At 37.3% G+C, this 18,103-nt stretch overlaps 1 protein-coding gene across 6 annotated transcripts in view; it reads right to left on the reverse strand.

Moving 5' to 3' along the window:
- CSDE1 (cold shock domain containing E1) overlaps positions 1-18,103 on the reverse strand; it is a 41,454-nt gene that overhangs the window by 3,250 nt on the left and 20,101 nt on the right. For all 6 annotated transcript variants that reach the window (XM_070745683.1, XM_070745681.1, XM_070745685.1 and 3 more), the window contains 9 exons: positions 17,402-17,542; positions 17,155-17,313; positions 14,176-14,283; positions 13,482-13,657; positions 10,911-11,023; positions 6,679-6,798; positions 5,020-5,198; positions 2,703-2,866; positions 1,969-2,101 (listed from right to left, as the gene is read on the reverse strand). In XM_070745683.1, coding sequence (XP_070601784.1) covers positions 1,969-2,101; positions 2,703-2,866; positions 5,020-5,198; positions 6,679-6,798; positions 10,911-11,023; positions 13,482-13,657; positions 14,176-14,283; positions 17,155-17,313; positions 17,402-17,542 — 1,293 coding nt within the window. The remainder of the gene's footprint in view (positions 1-1,968; positions 2,102-2,702; positions 2,867-5,019; positions 5,199-6,678; positions 6,799-10,910; positions 11,024-13,481; positions 13,658-14,175; positions 14,284-17,154; positions 17,314-17,401; positions 17,543-18,103) is intronic.

The following is an 18,103-nucleotide window of genomic DNA, read 5'->3' on the forward strand; positions in this document are numbered from 1 at the left end:
TGCCATCACGTGACATTTTTCCCATTCGTGGAACTGGGATGGGCATCACCTGCATGTTATTGTTGTGAATGGTCCTCGATCAACTCTGGTAATGATAGATTCTGAGGAGGATGAGCCAGGCCCATCTTGGTACCTTGGGCCAGTGGTTTTGCCAGCTGATGCAGAGAGAGAGAGTGTGGGAGAAATAGACCTGGATGAACTTGGAGAACCACCAGAGGTGACAGAGATGCCAATGATGGTAGGGTCTGACTTAGAGGAAGAAGAGGAGGACCATAAGCCTTTGCTAGTTGCCCGCTTTAGAAGACTTAGAAAAAGACAAGAATACTTGGGAAAAGGAAGTAGTCTGTAGTTCGTTAACTCTAGGGAATTGTTGACCACTCAGTATTTAAGGGTGGTGGATGGAAAATTTGGAGTGGAGTTTCAATGTTTTGTAATGGAGTTGGTTGATATTTGAAGTTTCAGCCAGGTTACGCTACCTACCAACTGTTATTTCCCTGATAAAATTCTTGGAGTAAAAGTGCCTTGTCTGCGGAGATGCTGGAAAGCTGTAATTGTAAGTCAGTAAAACTGGAGACTCTTTATCTCATAAAGGAATTAGCTTTGATCTTTGGCAGCAGCCTAGCCGCTGGACTGTTAGCTTTTAACTCCTCTCACCGAGAAGCTGCCAAGATGAATTTGGCTTGTATAAATGACGCTTGCTATATAAAAAGATTGATTTGAAATATCAGTGCATTGATTCCTCCTTTGTTTTCAATCTGCGTAGGCCCAGGATACAACAGTTATGTATCCGGCCCATGGGTCATTGACACCCCTGCTCTAGAAGGTTCTGAACATACTGTGCACAGCTGCACAACTCTTACATGTTACTCAAAGGGACTACAATAAACAACTGCAGATTATTGACACAAAGAACATCTCCAGAAATGTGGAAAGTATCAAGAGCCAAATAAAAAAAGAATATTGGAATGGAATGTTTTCAGTCAACATAAAGAATTTGTCCACCTGAAGTGAATTTTGATAAGAATCCTTTAACAGTTTCTATTCCCCTGTCAGATGAGGAAAAAGGAGACACAGAGATGCATATTCTATTTCAAAGGTCCCCTGTTGTGGAAACAGGAAACCTCAGAAATAAGGCCCACATCTCAATTATATCCTTAATATTAGCTATTATATCTATTTTTTGTTATGTTGAAGAACAAGATACTTTAAAACTATGTTAACTACCACCTTCTGTGACATTTGTTTTTTTTTAAACAAGTCAAGGATTTTAAACCCTAACCCTTGCTGAAACTTACAGTGAAAACATATCTCTCAATCAAATGGTGCAACTTTTTTTTCTTCAAATTCCTTCTCAAAACCATTTCTTCCTTTGTCTGAAAACTCTTATTCAATTATGTTAGGTAACTCCTGTCATACTTCCTTGCATTTTTCCTCCTTCCCTTCCAAACAGCAATCGTCATATTATTATGAGTTTAATCTCTGGATGTTCTAGTTTGTTTTAATCTGTCTGAACCCAAAGTCCAATAAGGTGCTATATCAAAATTTATTAATCAACCATCACAAATTGTTGTTTATTTATTACTGCTTATTATTGTTGTTTATTTATTACTGCTTATTATTGTTGTTTATTTATTATTGCTTTATACCAACATCATTTTTCAATCTCATCTGATTCTTCATTGCCTGATGGACATCATTTTGCCAAGAATATTTAGACTACTGCGTAACACCAATTTGTTCCAGCAAAATAACTAATATTAAGGGATTATAAGAATTGTATCCTAAAATGTTTCAATACTAAATTGTCTATTCCTAATCTGGTCCCTTTCAAATAGAAAATGTAAGAAATTAATAAATTCATTATACCATTCCAATGATGTGGCCATCAGAAATAATGTCATTCTGTCATAAAAACTGAAATTCCAATATTATGAAATATGGCCAAATTTCTATAACAATTTCCTGTACCTTTGTATTATCCGGTCCCCTTGGCTGACGAAGCACAGTTAGACGAGGAGCACTGGCATCATCCAAATTAATGCTCTTTAAACGATTGACAAGTCTGTCAGGGCGTGGAGCAGCTACAGCCTTAGCACCTTCACTGTTAATAGAAACCAACCAAATCAACTGGAGGAAGGGGGAAAAACAAAAAGAACTAACACATAAAAATACTATGGCTTTTGGTTTCTTCCTCCAAACAAATCCTCAACGATTACTAAGTTGAGTAATATGATGAAAATCAGAATATTTATGTCTACAATAAGATTCCAAATGTAAGGTTTAGTACAGAGTAAATTTATTTATTTATTTATTTATTTATTCGATTTTTATACCGCCCTTCTCCTTAGACTCAGGGCGGCTTACAACATATTAGCAATATCACTTTTTAACAGAGCTAGGCTATTGCCCCCACAATCCAGGTCCTCATAAATCATAAATAAGTCATAAATCAAAGACATGTCAAATTGTTCTGGTGATTCTAACAGAACCACCTTTGCAATAAGCATAATTGAACTGTCACCTTCATGTTTAAAAACTCAATGACAGCCTAATGCTGGTACTGACTATAATTCATGCAAACTTATATACTGCTGCAAGAAACAAACAGGTAATGAAATATTTTTGTAGTATTCTTGAGATCAGGATTGCTTAAATTATTTCGGTGAAAATAATAATACTGCTAATGATTATCAATTTCTTACCTAACACGCCACACATTACAGGCACTGCATTTCCCTGTGCGTTGATTGAGAATGACTGAAAACTCTACTTCATCACCAGCCTGCAATTCCACTCCATCCTGAACTTCTTTCACATGAAAAAAGAGTTTTTTGCTGTCACCCACTTCATAGTTTATGAAACCAAACTGAAAGAGGAAAGGAAGAAGGAAACTATCTTGTTAATTGAACAATGTAAGCAATGTTTTCTACAGATGTTTCCCATACCTTTCAGATTCCCAATTTTGTTTTCCTGTTACCACACATTTTCTAAGACATTTAGTAAAGGGCTTCCTCTCATAACAATTTCATACTTCCATCAAATTTTTTTAAAAAAATAAATAGCTACTTTATTTAGTTTGTTTCCATATATTCAGAATAATTTATTTTTATTTTTATTTTTTATTTATTTGTTTGTTTGTTTGTTTGTTTGATTGATTTGATTTGTATGCCGCCCCTCTCTGCAGACTCGGGGCGGCTAACAACAGCAATAAAACAATATATAACAAAATCCAATACTAAAAACAGTTAAAAGCCCATTATATAAAAACCAATCATACATACAGACATACCATGCATAAAATTGTAAATGCCTAGGGGGAAAGTATATCTCAGTTCCCCCATAATGTTAATGTAAATATCATAGGAGTAATTTTTAGGTTTCTATAGTTGTTATGTTCCAAAAACTGGAGACCATTCAAGTGAAATCTGGTATTAAAACACATTTAGAACAAATTATCTAATCCTAGAGCAGTGATGGCAAACCTGTGGCATGTGGAGCCATATCTGAGGGCACACAAGGCGTGTTACCCTATGTCAGCTGATTTTCAGCCTTCTTTTCTGCCATTATCGCTTTCCCCAGGCTTCAGGGAAGAAGGCTGAAGCCTGCGGATGCCAAAAAACGGCCCAAACAGCCCAAGTTGATAGAATCAACTATCAACAGAAAAGGAATCAACACTTATGAAATGCTCCACAGTATTTTGTAGAGTAGAAGTGAAGCATTGGAAAACATATTCAGGTACCAGAACATGCCTTAAATATACACTGAAAAGTTCAGAATCATACAAGTAATGGTTTTCCTTCAGATAATCTTTGGAAGTAAAAGTTGGACTTTGAAGAAGCAAATTGATTTTCTAGTTTGAGGTTTGGGGTCATAGAAGTCTCTTAAAAATACTATGAACAGCCAAGAAAGCAAACAAAAAAATGCATCATGGAACAAATCAATCCAGAGTTCTTATTAAAGGCAGTGCTCTTAAGGCAGTTTATTAAGGGAGTTTTGCCCCATTTTACTTTTTTTTTTGCTACAGTTGTCAAATGAATCACTGAAGATTTGCAGTCCAGTTAAGTGAATCACAAAGTCCTTCCAATTACTGTGCTCTAATTTTGAAGACTATGGGCTGAGGGATGGTTCCACTGTGTCTACTTTCTTCATGGTGCTTGTGCAAAAAAAAGGACGGAATACACCTTTTTCAGACTAACAATGAAGATAAGAAGGTGCATTCCACTTTCACATAAAAATAGCTGTTTAAAATTTGGCAAGTAGTATCCTCATAAAAGGAGAAATTATATCTGACAATATCATCTAATTGTGGCAATTAGATGCCAAAGTAAGTTATAAGTATTTTTAAAAATTAAAATAACTAGCAGATAGCTCTTAAATATGGTAGTTAACACAGGCCTCACCAAGGGCTAATATACCTTTTAAAAAATCACTAAAACAAGTAACTAAAATAATAAGTTTGGCTTTAATTTTATCATAGGGATGGATGAATGAAATGAAATGTTTGTAGGCAAACAATCAAGCTCAAAGAATACCAAGGACTCTCCATAGTTCAATGAACTATGTTCATAGTTCTCTCTGTCACTCTCTCTCTCACACACACAGACACGCATATACGTACGTACGTACGTATATACATACATACATACATATATGTATCAAATGTTTTTAGCTGAAATTTTTTAAAATTAAGGGAGACTAGGATGGTACCATTTCGGCCTTGTTATATATATAACGCACACATCTTATGTCTGAGATCAAATCTTTCCCTGGCTCAGCCGAGAAAAGGGAGTAGAACCTGTAGCTTAGAGGAAAAATAACTGCCTAGCAAGTCATAAGCAGCCCAGGTTCCAATCCTAGAAGGATACAGCTGGCTGACAAAAGCTAAAAAGCTTGAAATAGATGTATACTAGTCTCCCTTATTTCTTTATCAGTTCTTTGCAAGTTTGGAAAATATGGTTTGGAGTAGGGCTGAAAGGCAAAAGGGAGCAGTGAGCTATGCATAAACAATTATGTTCTTACCTGATCTTTCACACATTCTACTGTGGCTCTACGGAAAGCTGTTATGTTGCAAGCCATTGTTTGCCCATTCTGACTGAAGACACAAAGCTGGAATTTCACGGTCTCTCCTTTCTGAAGACAGTCCCCTTTATTTGCCATGCCAACAATTCCAAAAGGATAGACCTCACCTTTCATTTCTCCTAGAAAAACACAGAAAACCAAAGATGTGCTTTCATTTTTTTAAAAAAAGAAGTAGCTTATATAGAGAATCCTCAATTTGCAACCATAATTGAGCCCAAAATTTCTGTTGCTAATTGAGACAGTTGTTCAGTGAATTTAGCTCCACTTTACATCTTTTCTTGCCAGTTGTTAAGTGATTCACTGCAGTTGTTAAATTAGTAACACAGTTGTTAAATGAATCTGGGTTCCCCACTGCATGCCAGAAAGTTGCAAAAGGTGACCATACGACTCCAGGACAATGAAACCATCACTAATAAGAGTCAGTTGCCAAGCACCTGAATTTTGATTATGCAATCAAGAACATGCTACAACAGGTGTAAGTGTGAAAAACTGATAAGTCACTTGAATTTGTAACTTCAAATGATCACTAAAAAAACTAGTTGAGAAGTTGTCACTCAGGGAGACAAGATGTGTGTATCATGTCGCTCTGATCGCATCTGAGGAATCCTGCCCAGCCGTCTTGTTTAGGGTGACTCGCTCCCTCCTTAATCAGGGGGGACTTGACAAGCTCTTGCAGGGTAGTGCTGAGGATTTTAATAAGCTTTTCGCAGATAAAATCTCTCAGATAGACAGATCTCGACTCTAACTGAAATGCAGTGTCGGCTGACGAGTGAGTCAGTTGAGGTGACGGGTACGTCTTAGTCCTGTTGTGTGGGAGGAGTTTGACCTGGTAACGCTTGATGAAGTGGACAAGGCCATGGGAGCTGCGAGTTCTACCATCTCTTTGTTGGACCCGTGCCCTTTCGGGCTAGGTCCAGGAGATTGCCAAGACTTCGTTGAGGGAGGGGTCCTTCCTGGACATCATTTCTGGACATGATTCAAAGTGCTGTTATGACCTATAAAGCCCTACATCAGACCACATTACTTGCGGGACTGCCTCCTGCCGCATGAGTCCCAGTGATCGGTCAGGTCCCAGAGTCAGTCTCCTCCAGGCCCCGTCAACTAGACAGTGTGGCTTGGTGGGGCCTAGGGGAAGAGCCTTCTCTGTAGGGGCCCTCTGGAATCCACTCCCCCCGGAGATTTGTACTGCCCCCACCCTCCTTGCCTTCCATAAGAACATGAAAACCCATCTATGCCGCCAGGCTTAGGGTCACTGGACCCTAGTTTCGGGTCAACAAGTGTGATGTATGCTTGTTGTTGAATGTGAATTAATAATTTTTTACATTCCAGAGTTTTTAGAATAGTTAATTATATTAATTGGATTTTAGATTTTGATATTGTATACTGTTTATTATTTTGAGTCCTCAGAGAGGGGTGGCATACAAATCCAATTAATAAATTAAATAAATAAATACATGTATTCTAAATAAGTTCTGTGAATTTACACTGTTACAGAATAGCATGCATATCCTATTACAGTTAATGAATTCTAGACTAGAGTTACCTAATAAATACCAAGAATAACATATTAAAGGTACATTGTGGATACGTATTACTTACCATCCTCCATGACTTCAATCATTCCTTGGTATTCCGTTTGGGTAGGATCTACACTCCTGAGAGGGCGAATAACTTTACCCGTGTAACAAGTTGGGTCAGCTTCATCCGTGATACCATTTACTGCAATAAAAGATAATTATGCCATTACTGCAATAAAATTACCAGATTTGGCAAAACAATGTGTATAATTTTTAGAAACTACATTGTTGTAGCTTACTGACATAATGAAATAACTCAGAATACCACTGAAATCTATGTTGAATGTGCTTATTAGTACTTTCCTTTTGTTTGTTTGATTTTCTGTTGCAACAGAAATTTACTGGCTGAATGGCTTGTTAAATAACTATGTATGTATATAATCATATAATCATACATATCGTATGCATATAATCACTAAAATGAATTGTGGTTGGTAACCAAATATATTATGCTATAGAAAATCCACTATGAAGATAAAATATGAGATAAAAATATCCAATGTTCTCATAATACCTGAGCCTTAGGTTACAGGGAAGATTCAGGACATCCTATAGTAAAACATATTAACTTTTAAAAATACAACAAATAACTAAATTGCATAGTTGTAGTTACTGCACAGAACTTGAACAGGTATGATGCACATACTGATGCCTATTTCAAAGCAACTTTTAAACTTTGGATTTGAAGTGCAATACAACTCTAGTTTTCTCATATATAAGATAGGAAACCCATCTCTGCCGCCAGGCTTGGGGGAACTGAGATACCCTTTCCCCCTAGGCCTTTACAATTTTATGGATGGTATGTCTGTATGTATGTTTGGTTTTATAATAAGGGTTTTTAACTGTTTTAATATTGGATTGTTATATGCTGTGTTTATTACTGTTGTTAGCCGCCCCGAGTCTACGGAGAGGGGCAGCATACAAATCCAATAAATAAAATAAATAAATATACAAACACACACACACACACACACAATATGAATATATCCTAAGCAAAGAGGTTCCTTCCAATCTCCAAGCAAGCTGGTCTCTAGCTTACTGCAATAGAAAATCAAAAGTTTGCCGTTAGAATGGCTGGGAAAGGTATAATTCACCATTTCATCCAGAAATCTTCATCCTCCTAATAGCAATTGGAATAGAATTTAGACTTATAACCCCTTCCTGTGTGGTTTACAGAGTCAGCATATTGCACCCAACAATCTCGATCCCCGTTTTACCAACCTCAGAAGGATGGAAGGCTGAGTCAACCTCGAACTTGGTAAGATTCAAAGTGCCAAATTTGAGGCACCTGGCAGTCAGCAGAAGTAGCCTGCAGTACTGCATTCTAACCCCTGCACCACCATGGCTTTTAATAATCATAAATTTCCAAGTTCTTTTTTAAAAAATATCAATCCCTCCTAAAAAAGCAGCAGATGATGACAAAAAGACATTTCCTTCTGTCTAGAAAGAAAAGTACAGTGGTACCTCTACTTAAGAACGATTCTACTTAAGAACTTTTCTAGATAAGAACCGGGTGTTCAGGATTTTTTTGCCTCTTCTTAAGAACCATTTTCTACTTAAGAACCCGAGCCTGGAAAAATTTCCCAGGAAATTTGAGAGCGGCACAGAGGCCCGGCCAGTTTCCTGCCATTCCCCTTGCGTTTCTCTCTGGCACATTGGATTGGAGGCAGCCTCGCACCAGGTGACTCCTCGCTGCCTCAGTCCCTTTAAAAAAAAAAAAAGCCTTAAAGTTTTGGATTTTTTTGATTCCCCCCACCTCACCTTCTTCCCTTGGCTCTTCTACTTCCTCCTCCTCCCACCCAAATTCTGAGCTTTTATTTCTTTCTTAATAGGTTTGCATGCATTATTTGCTTTTACATTGATTCCTATGGGAAAAATTGCTTCTACTTACAAACTTTTCTACTTAAGAGCCTGATCATGTAACGAATTAACTTCTTAAGTAGAGGTACCACTGTATTGCCTCTTTGATGCTATCTGGCTGGAAAAAGTGACAAAAATATTGAAGCGGATGATCTCATAAAGAATAGAATAGAATTTTACTGGCCAAGTGTGATTGGACACACAAGGAATTTGTCTTGGTGCATATGTTCTCAACGTACATAAAAAAGAAAACGAGAAAGAGAACCAAAATAGAAGGGAGAAGGGTAATAGGATTTCTGCAACAATTCTATGCATATAGCAATTAAACAGGATATGATTATTGGAGAAGGGGAGAAAAAAATTACATAACGTATTACTGACTTATTGAAATATATGACAAAGTAAGATTAACCTATACCTCTTAGCTATAAAGACAGGTCTTCTTACACAATCCAGATTAAGCCAAGAGGTAGACAAAGAAGATTATAGAAAATAAACCTGTTTAGCCTTGATAAAACCAATCTGGACTGACTTCAGGAGCAAGACTAATTAGAAAAAGGAGGTGTATTCAAAAAGAAAAAAACACAAAGAGACCACATTTTGATTAGAATATGACAAGGATAAATTTTGGAAGAAAAATAGGATCAACTGTAGAGGAGCCTAAGGATTAAATCAAAGCCTATTGACAACAGGCATGTGATGGCGAATCTGTGGCACACAGAGCCATATTTCCCAGCACACAAACTGTTGCCCTAGCTCAGCTCCAGCCACCTGATTTTCAGCTTGAGTGGAAACTCTGGGGGGGGGGAGCATTTTCAGCCTCTGGAGAGCTTCCAGGGGGGTGGGAGAGGCAGTTTTAGCCCTCCCCAGGCTCTAGGAAAGCATTTGGAGCCTGGGGCGGGTGAAAAATGGGCCTAATGGGCTCATGGGAAACAGTGGAGGGGGGAATCATGCGTGCATGCATAGGGACCAGGGCAGGGAGGGGGTGCATTGAATTATGGGTGGGGGCACGCATGTGCAATAGCACTTCTGCACTTTCAGCACCCGAAGAAAAAGGGTTCGCCATCACTGCTATATGACTTGTGCTATATGACTTGTGTACACATATTTCACGCCAAGGCCCACTTCTATCTTCTGACTTACTTAGAGCTATTTTGACAATGGGGTATGTCAAATACAGCTTCTCTTCACATAAGTAAGACCAATCGTTAAAACACACTGTATATGTAAAAGTAATATTAGTTATGAAATTGTGCATGCCAATCAAACTGACACACACATATTACATGTCAAAAAAATTCAATTAAATAGAATCATTTGTGTCTGAAAGTACTAGCATGTCTCCCCAAAAATATTTGTTTTATTTATTTATTTATTCAATTTTTATACCGCCCTTCTCCTTAGACTCAGGGTGGCTTACGTGTTAGCAATAGCACTTTTTAACAGAGTCAACAAAGTCCCTATATTATATTTTTTTTGAACCCTGAAATAAGCCCTTGGGGCTTATTATCAGGGGATGTCTTATTTTGGGGGAAACAGGGCAATTGTAAATAAAACTGATCAGAATGACTGGAAAATCTGTTTAGGTATGAGTTATTCACTCATAGTGGTGACTATTATTGCATTGGCATCTTTCAGTCTCAAAAGACCATGGTATCATGCTGTGGATTATTATAAAACAAAGTATATTAAGAGATGTCTGAACCTTCAAGGGTCTCTTTCTCTGCATGGCATATTCTAGTTTCAAATGGTGTGCCCTCTAAAATGCTGTTATAAGTGTACTGTACTGGCCTCTCCAAGTTTGGGAACAGTAATTTAATACCTGACAGGTGTGGAAAACGTGCAAGAGTTACTTAAAATACATCTTTAAGAAGAGACGTCAGATCTGAATCCATGACTTTAAGGTGTTGCTTGATTGCCTCTACTTCAGGCTCATATCATAGTAAATGCATCTGAATGAAAGAAAAACCTAAAACTTTGGTTTCTTATGCATCACCTTGGCCCACGATGAAACAGTTATCAGAAAGAACTTGGTTAGATATACTGAGGAAAATAGTTTACTATGTAAAGATATCTATTTAGCATTGGATTTTATCTTCTCAATGCCATCCTCATAACATAGGACTGCATTTGAAATCCAACAAGGATTCAAATATTTTTTAACATCCTGTTTTAGATTATTGGAGCTGTAATACATAAAATGCTATATCGAGAAACGCTAATATAGTTTAATTGATTCTATCTGCTCCTGGACTATCTATGTCACTAGCATGTAATAAAGTTACACTCAGAAAAAGACATCCATAAAACTGTCATTATTAAGTATATTTTCTCTTTACCCCTGGAGGACTAATGTTTGTTTAAAACAAAAAGCAAAAAAAGAGGGAACTTCACCTGCATGTGTCTTGTTCACTTTCTCTGCACTGACTTTGTTTCCTTTGCCTTTCGATAAGCTGTATTCAACCATGTCTCCAAGTTCCAAGTTATCGATATCACCACAGAATTCACTGAAAACAATCACACAAAAATCTTGAATATGCATAAATATGATCCGAAATGTTACCTCCAGAAAAACAGCTGAACATATAAAACATAATGTGGAAATCAACAACATAAACTGTGGTTATAGAGTTGTGTTCCCCCAGAAAGCATCAATATTTAACTGTTACATAAATTTACATTTTGGAGAAATAGGATTTTAGAGACAAGTACTTTAAAGAAGCTCATTTGAAGAATTATTTCCAGGATCTTATTCACTAATTTTAACTGTACTGAATTGTACCCCATATTTTTTTCTTTTTTTAACCTATATGGACAGTATCAATATTTTATCTTCATTGAAAACAATATATAAAAATAAAGGTGACATAAACACAAAAATGAAAACATGCTGAATAATGGCAAAATTCAATTTAATTCAATTTAATTCAATTTCTTTTAATGAAAAAAAGTTAAGTACACCCACGACTGTGTGGGATATTTGGTATTTGCCCACTCAGGGTAGTTTACCTTATAAATGTCTGTCAGTTTCTCACATCAACGGGAAGGAATTTTTTCCCACTGCTTCAAGCAGAAGTTTTCAGCTGTGGAATGTATAAGGGTTCTCGCACGCACAGCCCATTTCAAGTCACCTCCAAGCATCTTGGGGAAATTTGGATCCTCTTTTGACCCCCACCTCCCCCAAAGTTATTTCTTGGAAGATTTACTGGAATGTTCAGGGTCACTGTCAAAATCCACAAGTTTCAATCTTGTGACTGATGGTCTTACACTCAAGTACCCTCTGGGTATAATGAAGAATTCATAGTGAATTCTGTGATGTGAGCTGCTTGGGTCCTAACACAGCTAAATAACCATAAATCATAACACTTCCACCACCATGCTTTACATTTTGTATCAGCTTCTTCTGGTGAAGTGCTGCCTTTGATAAAAGTGGCCAAATAATTCTTATCTTCGCCTCATCAGTCCATAAGCACATTATTCCAGAAGCCCTGGTTTTTGCCTAAGACTAGGTTTTCATAGCAAACTTTACTTTTGCCCTGATGTTCTTTCTGGGCAGCAAAGGTTTCCTCCTGACATACCACCCATGCAGATCTGATTTGTGCAGCTTCTGTCTAATGGTAGACTCATGCACTCAGATAGCCTATTGGTCATGTAATAAAAGGGACTCCCTTCAGCATTTTGCATTCTGTTCTTGGGTTAAACTTTCTGGGATGTCCTGGCCAAGTTTTCCACTTATAGATGATCTTCCAGACAATGGAATCATTGGTATTCAACTATGTGACTATTTCTTTAAATCCCTTCCCAAACATGTAAGCATCTGTAACCTTATTTCTGAAGGCTTCAGAAAGTTCTTTCAATCTAGACATGGTTATAGTATACATTTCAATAACAAAGAACAAATCAACTGAATATCTGAGATGTTAAATTACATTGTCCCTGCCAGATCCTCTAATACACCTGATTCTTATTTGAAGTATTTGAGGTAGTGATAAATTTAGGGTGTACTTATTTTTCCCACATTTGTAATTTGCATTAATGTTTATTTAAATTACACAATGGACCACAAAATGTAAATAGTGCATTTATTTATTGGCTTCTCATCTTAACCTCTTAGTAACTCATATTATATTCTCTTTGTTAATATCGTTCAAATGAAAATCAAGTATTTGTATGTTGAAAAAGTCACAAATGTTCAGAAAACACACTTCTAGTTTACCCATTGTGCTGTTTTTTGAACTCCAGCTTTCCTAAACCCTCCTGAATACGGCAAACCTCCCAATTTATTTAAATAGATATACTCCAAACATTACTAAGTCAGGGTCTAACTCAGCTGCCTTATTGCAGCTGCCTTACTACAACAGGACACTGTTACATTTCAGACTATGCTTGTACATATGCTGTTAAAATTAACCAGAAGTATACCTCATTCTCTGCTATTTAAAAGAAGATACAATAGCACTGGGCCTCTTCAGATCAATCATTTATTTTAAAAAGCTTCTTCATTTTGTTAAATTGTCTAGAATAATAATAAAGCAGTCTTAACAACTCATTTCACTTCAGTTTTAGTCAGCCTGCTTAGCACAAGCAGCTAATAGTTTTAGGCTGCAGGGATTGCAATAGCCTATTCCTGCCTGGAGGCTCAAACAGCTGATAGCCTGAAGACTCTGATAATCACTTGCTTATACTAATCAAGCTGAGCACTGTTTTCTGCAAGGAGGCAAAAGCCAAAGGATGGGGCTGGGTGGCGCTATGTTCTGTGTATAAGATGCATCCAAATTTTCACCCTCTTTTGGAGGAGAATGCATCTTATGCTCCAAAAAATACATTACTTTTCAAAAGAAATATTGCAGTTTTTAAAACTTTATAAAATAAAATTTTTATAAAGAAATTCTTTGCAGTTATGTAAGAGACGCCACAATACTCCATTTTTACATAATGTAGTCAGTCTTTACTAGTCTCACTTGCCTGTAATGGAAGAAGATCTCCTTATCGTGATTGGCTGTTTCAATAAATCCAAAGTTATCCTTGAGAGTTGCAACATATCCCAAAAGTCTTTTTGAACTATAGTTTCTACCTAGCAGTCGAACAGAAGTAGCTGTTTGCAACCCAGTTCTTTTTACTTCACAGACTGTAAATTCAACCTGTAAAAAGATATACCTATTAACAATAACAATGCTTTCTGGAAGGGTTAGGCAGTCTACATGTACTTTAGGAGTAACATATCTCTATATATTTCCTGTCTTCTGAAATACAATGGCATTTAGTCCTATCTTTCCTGACTATTCCCATATTTAAGCTTTCTTTTTCTTTTATTATTAAAGTATCGACAAGGAAAAGTTAAAGGAGGCTACTTGTTTTACTTTAATACTATCAAAACAAGAGAGGGCTTTTTATATCAATCAAGTTTTCAATTTAATTTTTTATTTAAAAATTTCATATAATTTGAAGATATTAGTAAAATCTATTTTTATCTACATTTAAAATACACACATATATGTGCCTCTGTCTAATTTCAACTGTTATATGGAAATCATAATAAACATAGGATTGCCAATATTTAAAATATATAAAACTAAGTTGGCCTTGATCAGTCATTAGGAATAGTTGTAAAGAACAAATTACAAGAAAATATTCCAATAATTTCTTATGAATATATTACCTTATCTCCGATCTGAGGAGTAGTAGATCCTTCCACATCTTTAGCCTGATAGGGAATAGTGAGCTTTTCACCACAATCATCATAAGCAATTATTCCCTCTTCAGGTTCCTAAAAGAACAAGCCAGAATGTCAGAAGTGTTGTTCTTCAAGTCAACCACTTGTCCAGTGACTAATAACACAAATGTGGTTTAATGGCGTAATTATTTGGTGCCAAGACAAAAAATGCAGTTGTTTTTTAGAGGCCTTCAATTCTTGAATAAGAAATGATTTGCCATTAAATCTTTTTTACTTTGGCCTAAATGGAATTAACTACTAAAAGTTTTATCAAAGAGCTTCACCATGTTTTTGATCTTGTACTATAATATTGGCAACTGCTATAAGATGTATCTATAACTAGCCATGAAACATCCATTTAGAAAAGGAAACTTATCAAATGAAAGATGGGTTTATTTATTTAAATTAAAAATATCATTATGGCTAAGGTAAACCCATCCTGAAATTCAGAAGCTGAAATTAAGAACACTGTTCAACTTTCCTCTAGTCTCAATTCTTGGGTAACATAAATGTTTAAACAAGCATTTCTGACACAATAATTATGATAAAAGTCTGTAGAGATTCTCAGTCATCCAAGTCATATTGTCCCAAAGATGCTTCCCCTTCCCCCTCTTTTTAGGAGGCAATTGGATTTTTGTTTTTTCTTTTGAAGATGTTTCACTTCTCCTCCAAAAAGTTTCTTCAGCTCTGATCCAATAGTGGGAAATGGAAGGATTTATGTTCGTTCCTTGCAGATAGCTGGACATTTGCATCCTTTTACACCAGTGGTTCTCAACCTTTCTGATGCCATGACCCCTTAATACAATTCCTCATGTTGTGGTGATCCCCAACCATATGTTTATCGCCCATTCTCCCAAAAGAGCTTTAAGCTGATTGGCAGGAAGGTCAGAGGGACACCCCCACTGTAAATGCCTGATTGGTCGGATTGTAAAAATATGTTCCTAGGCGCCAGAATAGAAGCTTTAGTTCCTAACACCATGGGAAATTTGTCTGTTCCCATGGTCTTAGGCGACTTGTGAAACGGTTGCTTGGCCCCCAAAAGCGATCCTGATCCCCAGGTTGAGAACCACTATTTTAAAGGGTCCTTGAAGCTCTTGGGAGGTTTATCTGTGCCCTCAGGTCACCCGAGTAGGAACCAGGAACATTCAAGTGACCCTGAGGCCACAGAAAAATCTCCAAGTGCTTCAACGATTCCCTAAAAGGATGCAAATATCTAACTGTCTGCAAGAAATATAAATATTTCCATTCCCAACCTCATCAGAGCTGAACAAACTTTTTGGAAGAGAAGTGAAATGTCTTCAAAAGAAAAAACAAAGTCCAGTTGCCCCCTGATAAAAAAAAAGGTAGGGGAAGCACCTTTGGGACATTAATTATGATACTGAAGAGTAATTTATTTATAGTACAACATATGGCCGAGGTGGTGCAGCAGGTAGAGTGCAGTACTGCAGGCCACTAAAGCTGACTATAGATCTGTAGGTCAGCGGTTCAAATCTCATCACCGGCTCAAGGTTCTCTCAGCCTTCCATCCTTCTGCGGTGGGTAAATCAAGGACACGGATTGTAAGGGCAATAATTAATGAATTAATTAATTAATTAGCAACCATGCACTTAAACTATTTTTTTTATTTATTAATTTGGAAGGAGGAAAGAATTCTGATCTGATTTGAAGCTACACCACCACCAATCAAGCCATTCACTAGATGTAATATGAATTTATGACTAGCATAATTTCTGTGTCCATATAATAATAATAATAATAATAATAATAATAATAATAATAATAATAATAATAGTAATAATTTATTAAATTTGTATGCCACCTGTCTCCGCAGACTCGAGGCGGCTCACAACAATAATAAAACAATGTACAATGTGACAAATCTAATGTTTAAAAGAAAACACATTAAAACCCCAACATTTAAAAACCATGCAACGCAAGCATACCATACATAAAACTATATAAGCCTGGGGGAGATGTCTCAATTTCCCCATGCCTGGCAATATAGGCGGGTCTTAAGCAATTTACGAAAGACAAGGAAGGTGGGGGAAGTTCTAATCTCTGGGGGGAGTTGATTCCAGAGGTCCGGGGCGCCACAGAGAAGGCTCTTCCCCTGGGGCCCGCCAGATGACATTGTTTAGTCGACGGGACTCGTAGAAGGCCAACTCTGTGGGACCTTATCGGCCGCTGGGATTCATGCGGCAGAAGACGGTCCCGGAGGTATTATAGTCCGTTGCCATGTAGGGCTTTATTTATTTATTTATTTTATTTGTATGCCGCCCCTCTCCGTAGACTCGGGGCGGCCTTATAGGTCATTACCAACACTTTGAATTGTGACCGGAAACTCATCGGCAGCCAATGCAAGCCACGAAGTGTTGGAGAGACACGGGCAAACCTAGGTAACCCCACAATAGCTCTCGCGGCTGCATTCTGCATGATCTGAAGTTTCCGAACACTTTTCAAAGGTAGCCCCATGTAGAGAGCGTTACAGTAGTCGAGCCTCAAGGTGATGAGGGCATGAACGACTGTGAGCAATGACTCCCTGTCCAACTAGGACCGCAACTGGTGCACCAGGTGAACCTGGTCAAACGCCCTCCTCGCCACAGCCGAAAGATGATGTTCCAATGTCAGCTGTGGATCAAGGAGGACACCCAAGTTGCGGACCCTCTCTGAAGGGGGTAATAATTCCCCCCCCCCAGGGTAATGGACGGACAGATGGAATTGTCCTTGGTAGGCAAAACCCACAGCCACTCTGTCCAGAAAGCTACAACAAGCAAGAGGCATTAGACTATCTGGATTTGGGGTAATAGTGGGGACAATATCATCAAATATTCATAATTCTATGCAAATAGGATAAAACGCAATTAAATATTTTCTGAAAGGCAATTATACAGATTTGAAAAAAGAAGAGGACTAAAACAGAGCTACCTTTTCTTTGCCTTTATTTGGACTAGTGGATTTGACAGAAGTGGCTTCTTTTTCTATAGTGCCAATAAAACGATGATCTGATTGGGTGTGGAATGAAACTGTGCCCTTCGGTAGTTTTTTAATTCTTATAGCATGATTTCTTTGAGCAGACAGCATATCCTGAATGGAAGAAACAAGTTATTACCCGAAGAAGCAAAGCTTCCTAAATTTAGTGTCCCAAATTCTACATAATTATGATTCTACTTACAGGAACAACAGTAAATTCCACTTCATCTGAAATGTGGAGCTGGTTACCATCTAAAATTTCACTGAAGTGAAAGAACATGCGGGCATCTCTATCAACACATTTAATGAAACCAAAGCCATCCCTCATTGCAGCAATCACACCCTATAAAAGCAAGAGATATTGGCTATCATTAGAATGAAGAATTCTTAGAGGATATCAATCCAGTTTGTTTGGCAAAATACAAATTCATACTGAAAGTGAAGCAAAGAAACAATTTAGTTAATTGTTGGAACAAACTTCCAGCAGACATGGTTGGTAAATCCACAGTAACTGAATTTAAACATGCCTGGGATAAACATATATCCATTGTAAGATAAAATACAGGAAATAGTATAAGGGCAGACTAGATGGACCATGAAGTCTTTTTCTGCCGTTCTTCATTTTTTCGGCGTATAAGACGCACCGGCGTATAAGACGCACCTAGATTTTAGAGGAGGAAAACAAGGAAAAAAGTATTCTGAACCAAATGGTATAGTGTTATATTGTTTAATAAAATACCAGTGTAACAGAATACTTTTTAAAACCAGGTACACTTTTTATAAACTTCAAACTTGACAATTTCAAGCTTCAAATCAAGGTTAACTCAGCCTTCCATCCTTCCGAAGGTGGGTAAAATGAGGACCCGGATTGTGGGGGCAATATGTTGGCTCTGTTAAAAAGTGC

This window comes from Erythrolamprus reginae, chromosome 3 (assembly GCF_031021105.1).
Source record: "Erythrolamprus reginae isolate rEryReg1 chromosome 3, rEryReg1.hap1, whole genome shotgun sequence".
NCBI classification, from domain to species: Eukaryota; Metazoa; Chordata; class Lepidosauria; order Squamata; family Dipsadidae; genus Erythrolamprus; species Erythrolamprus reginae.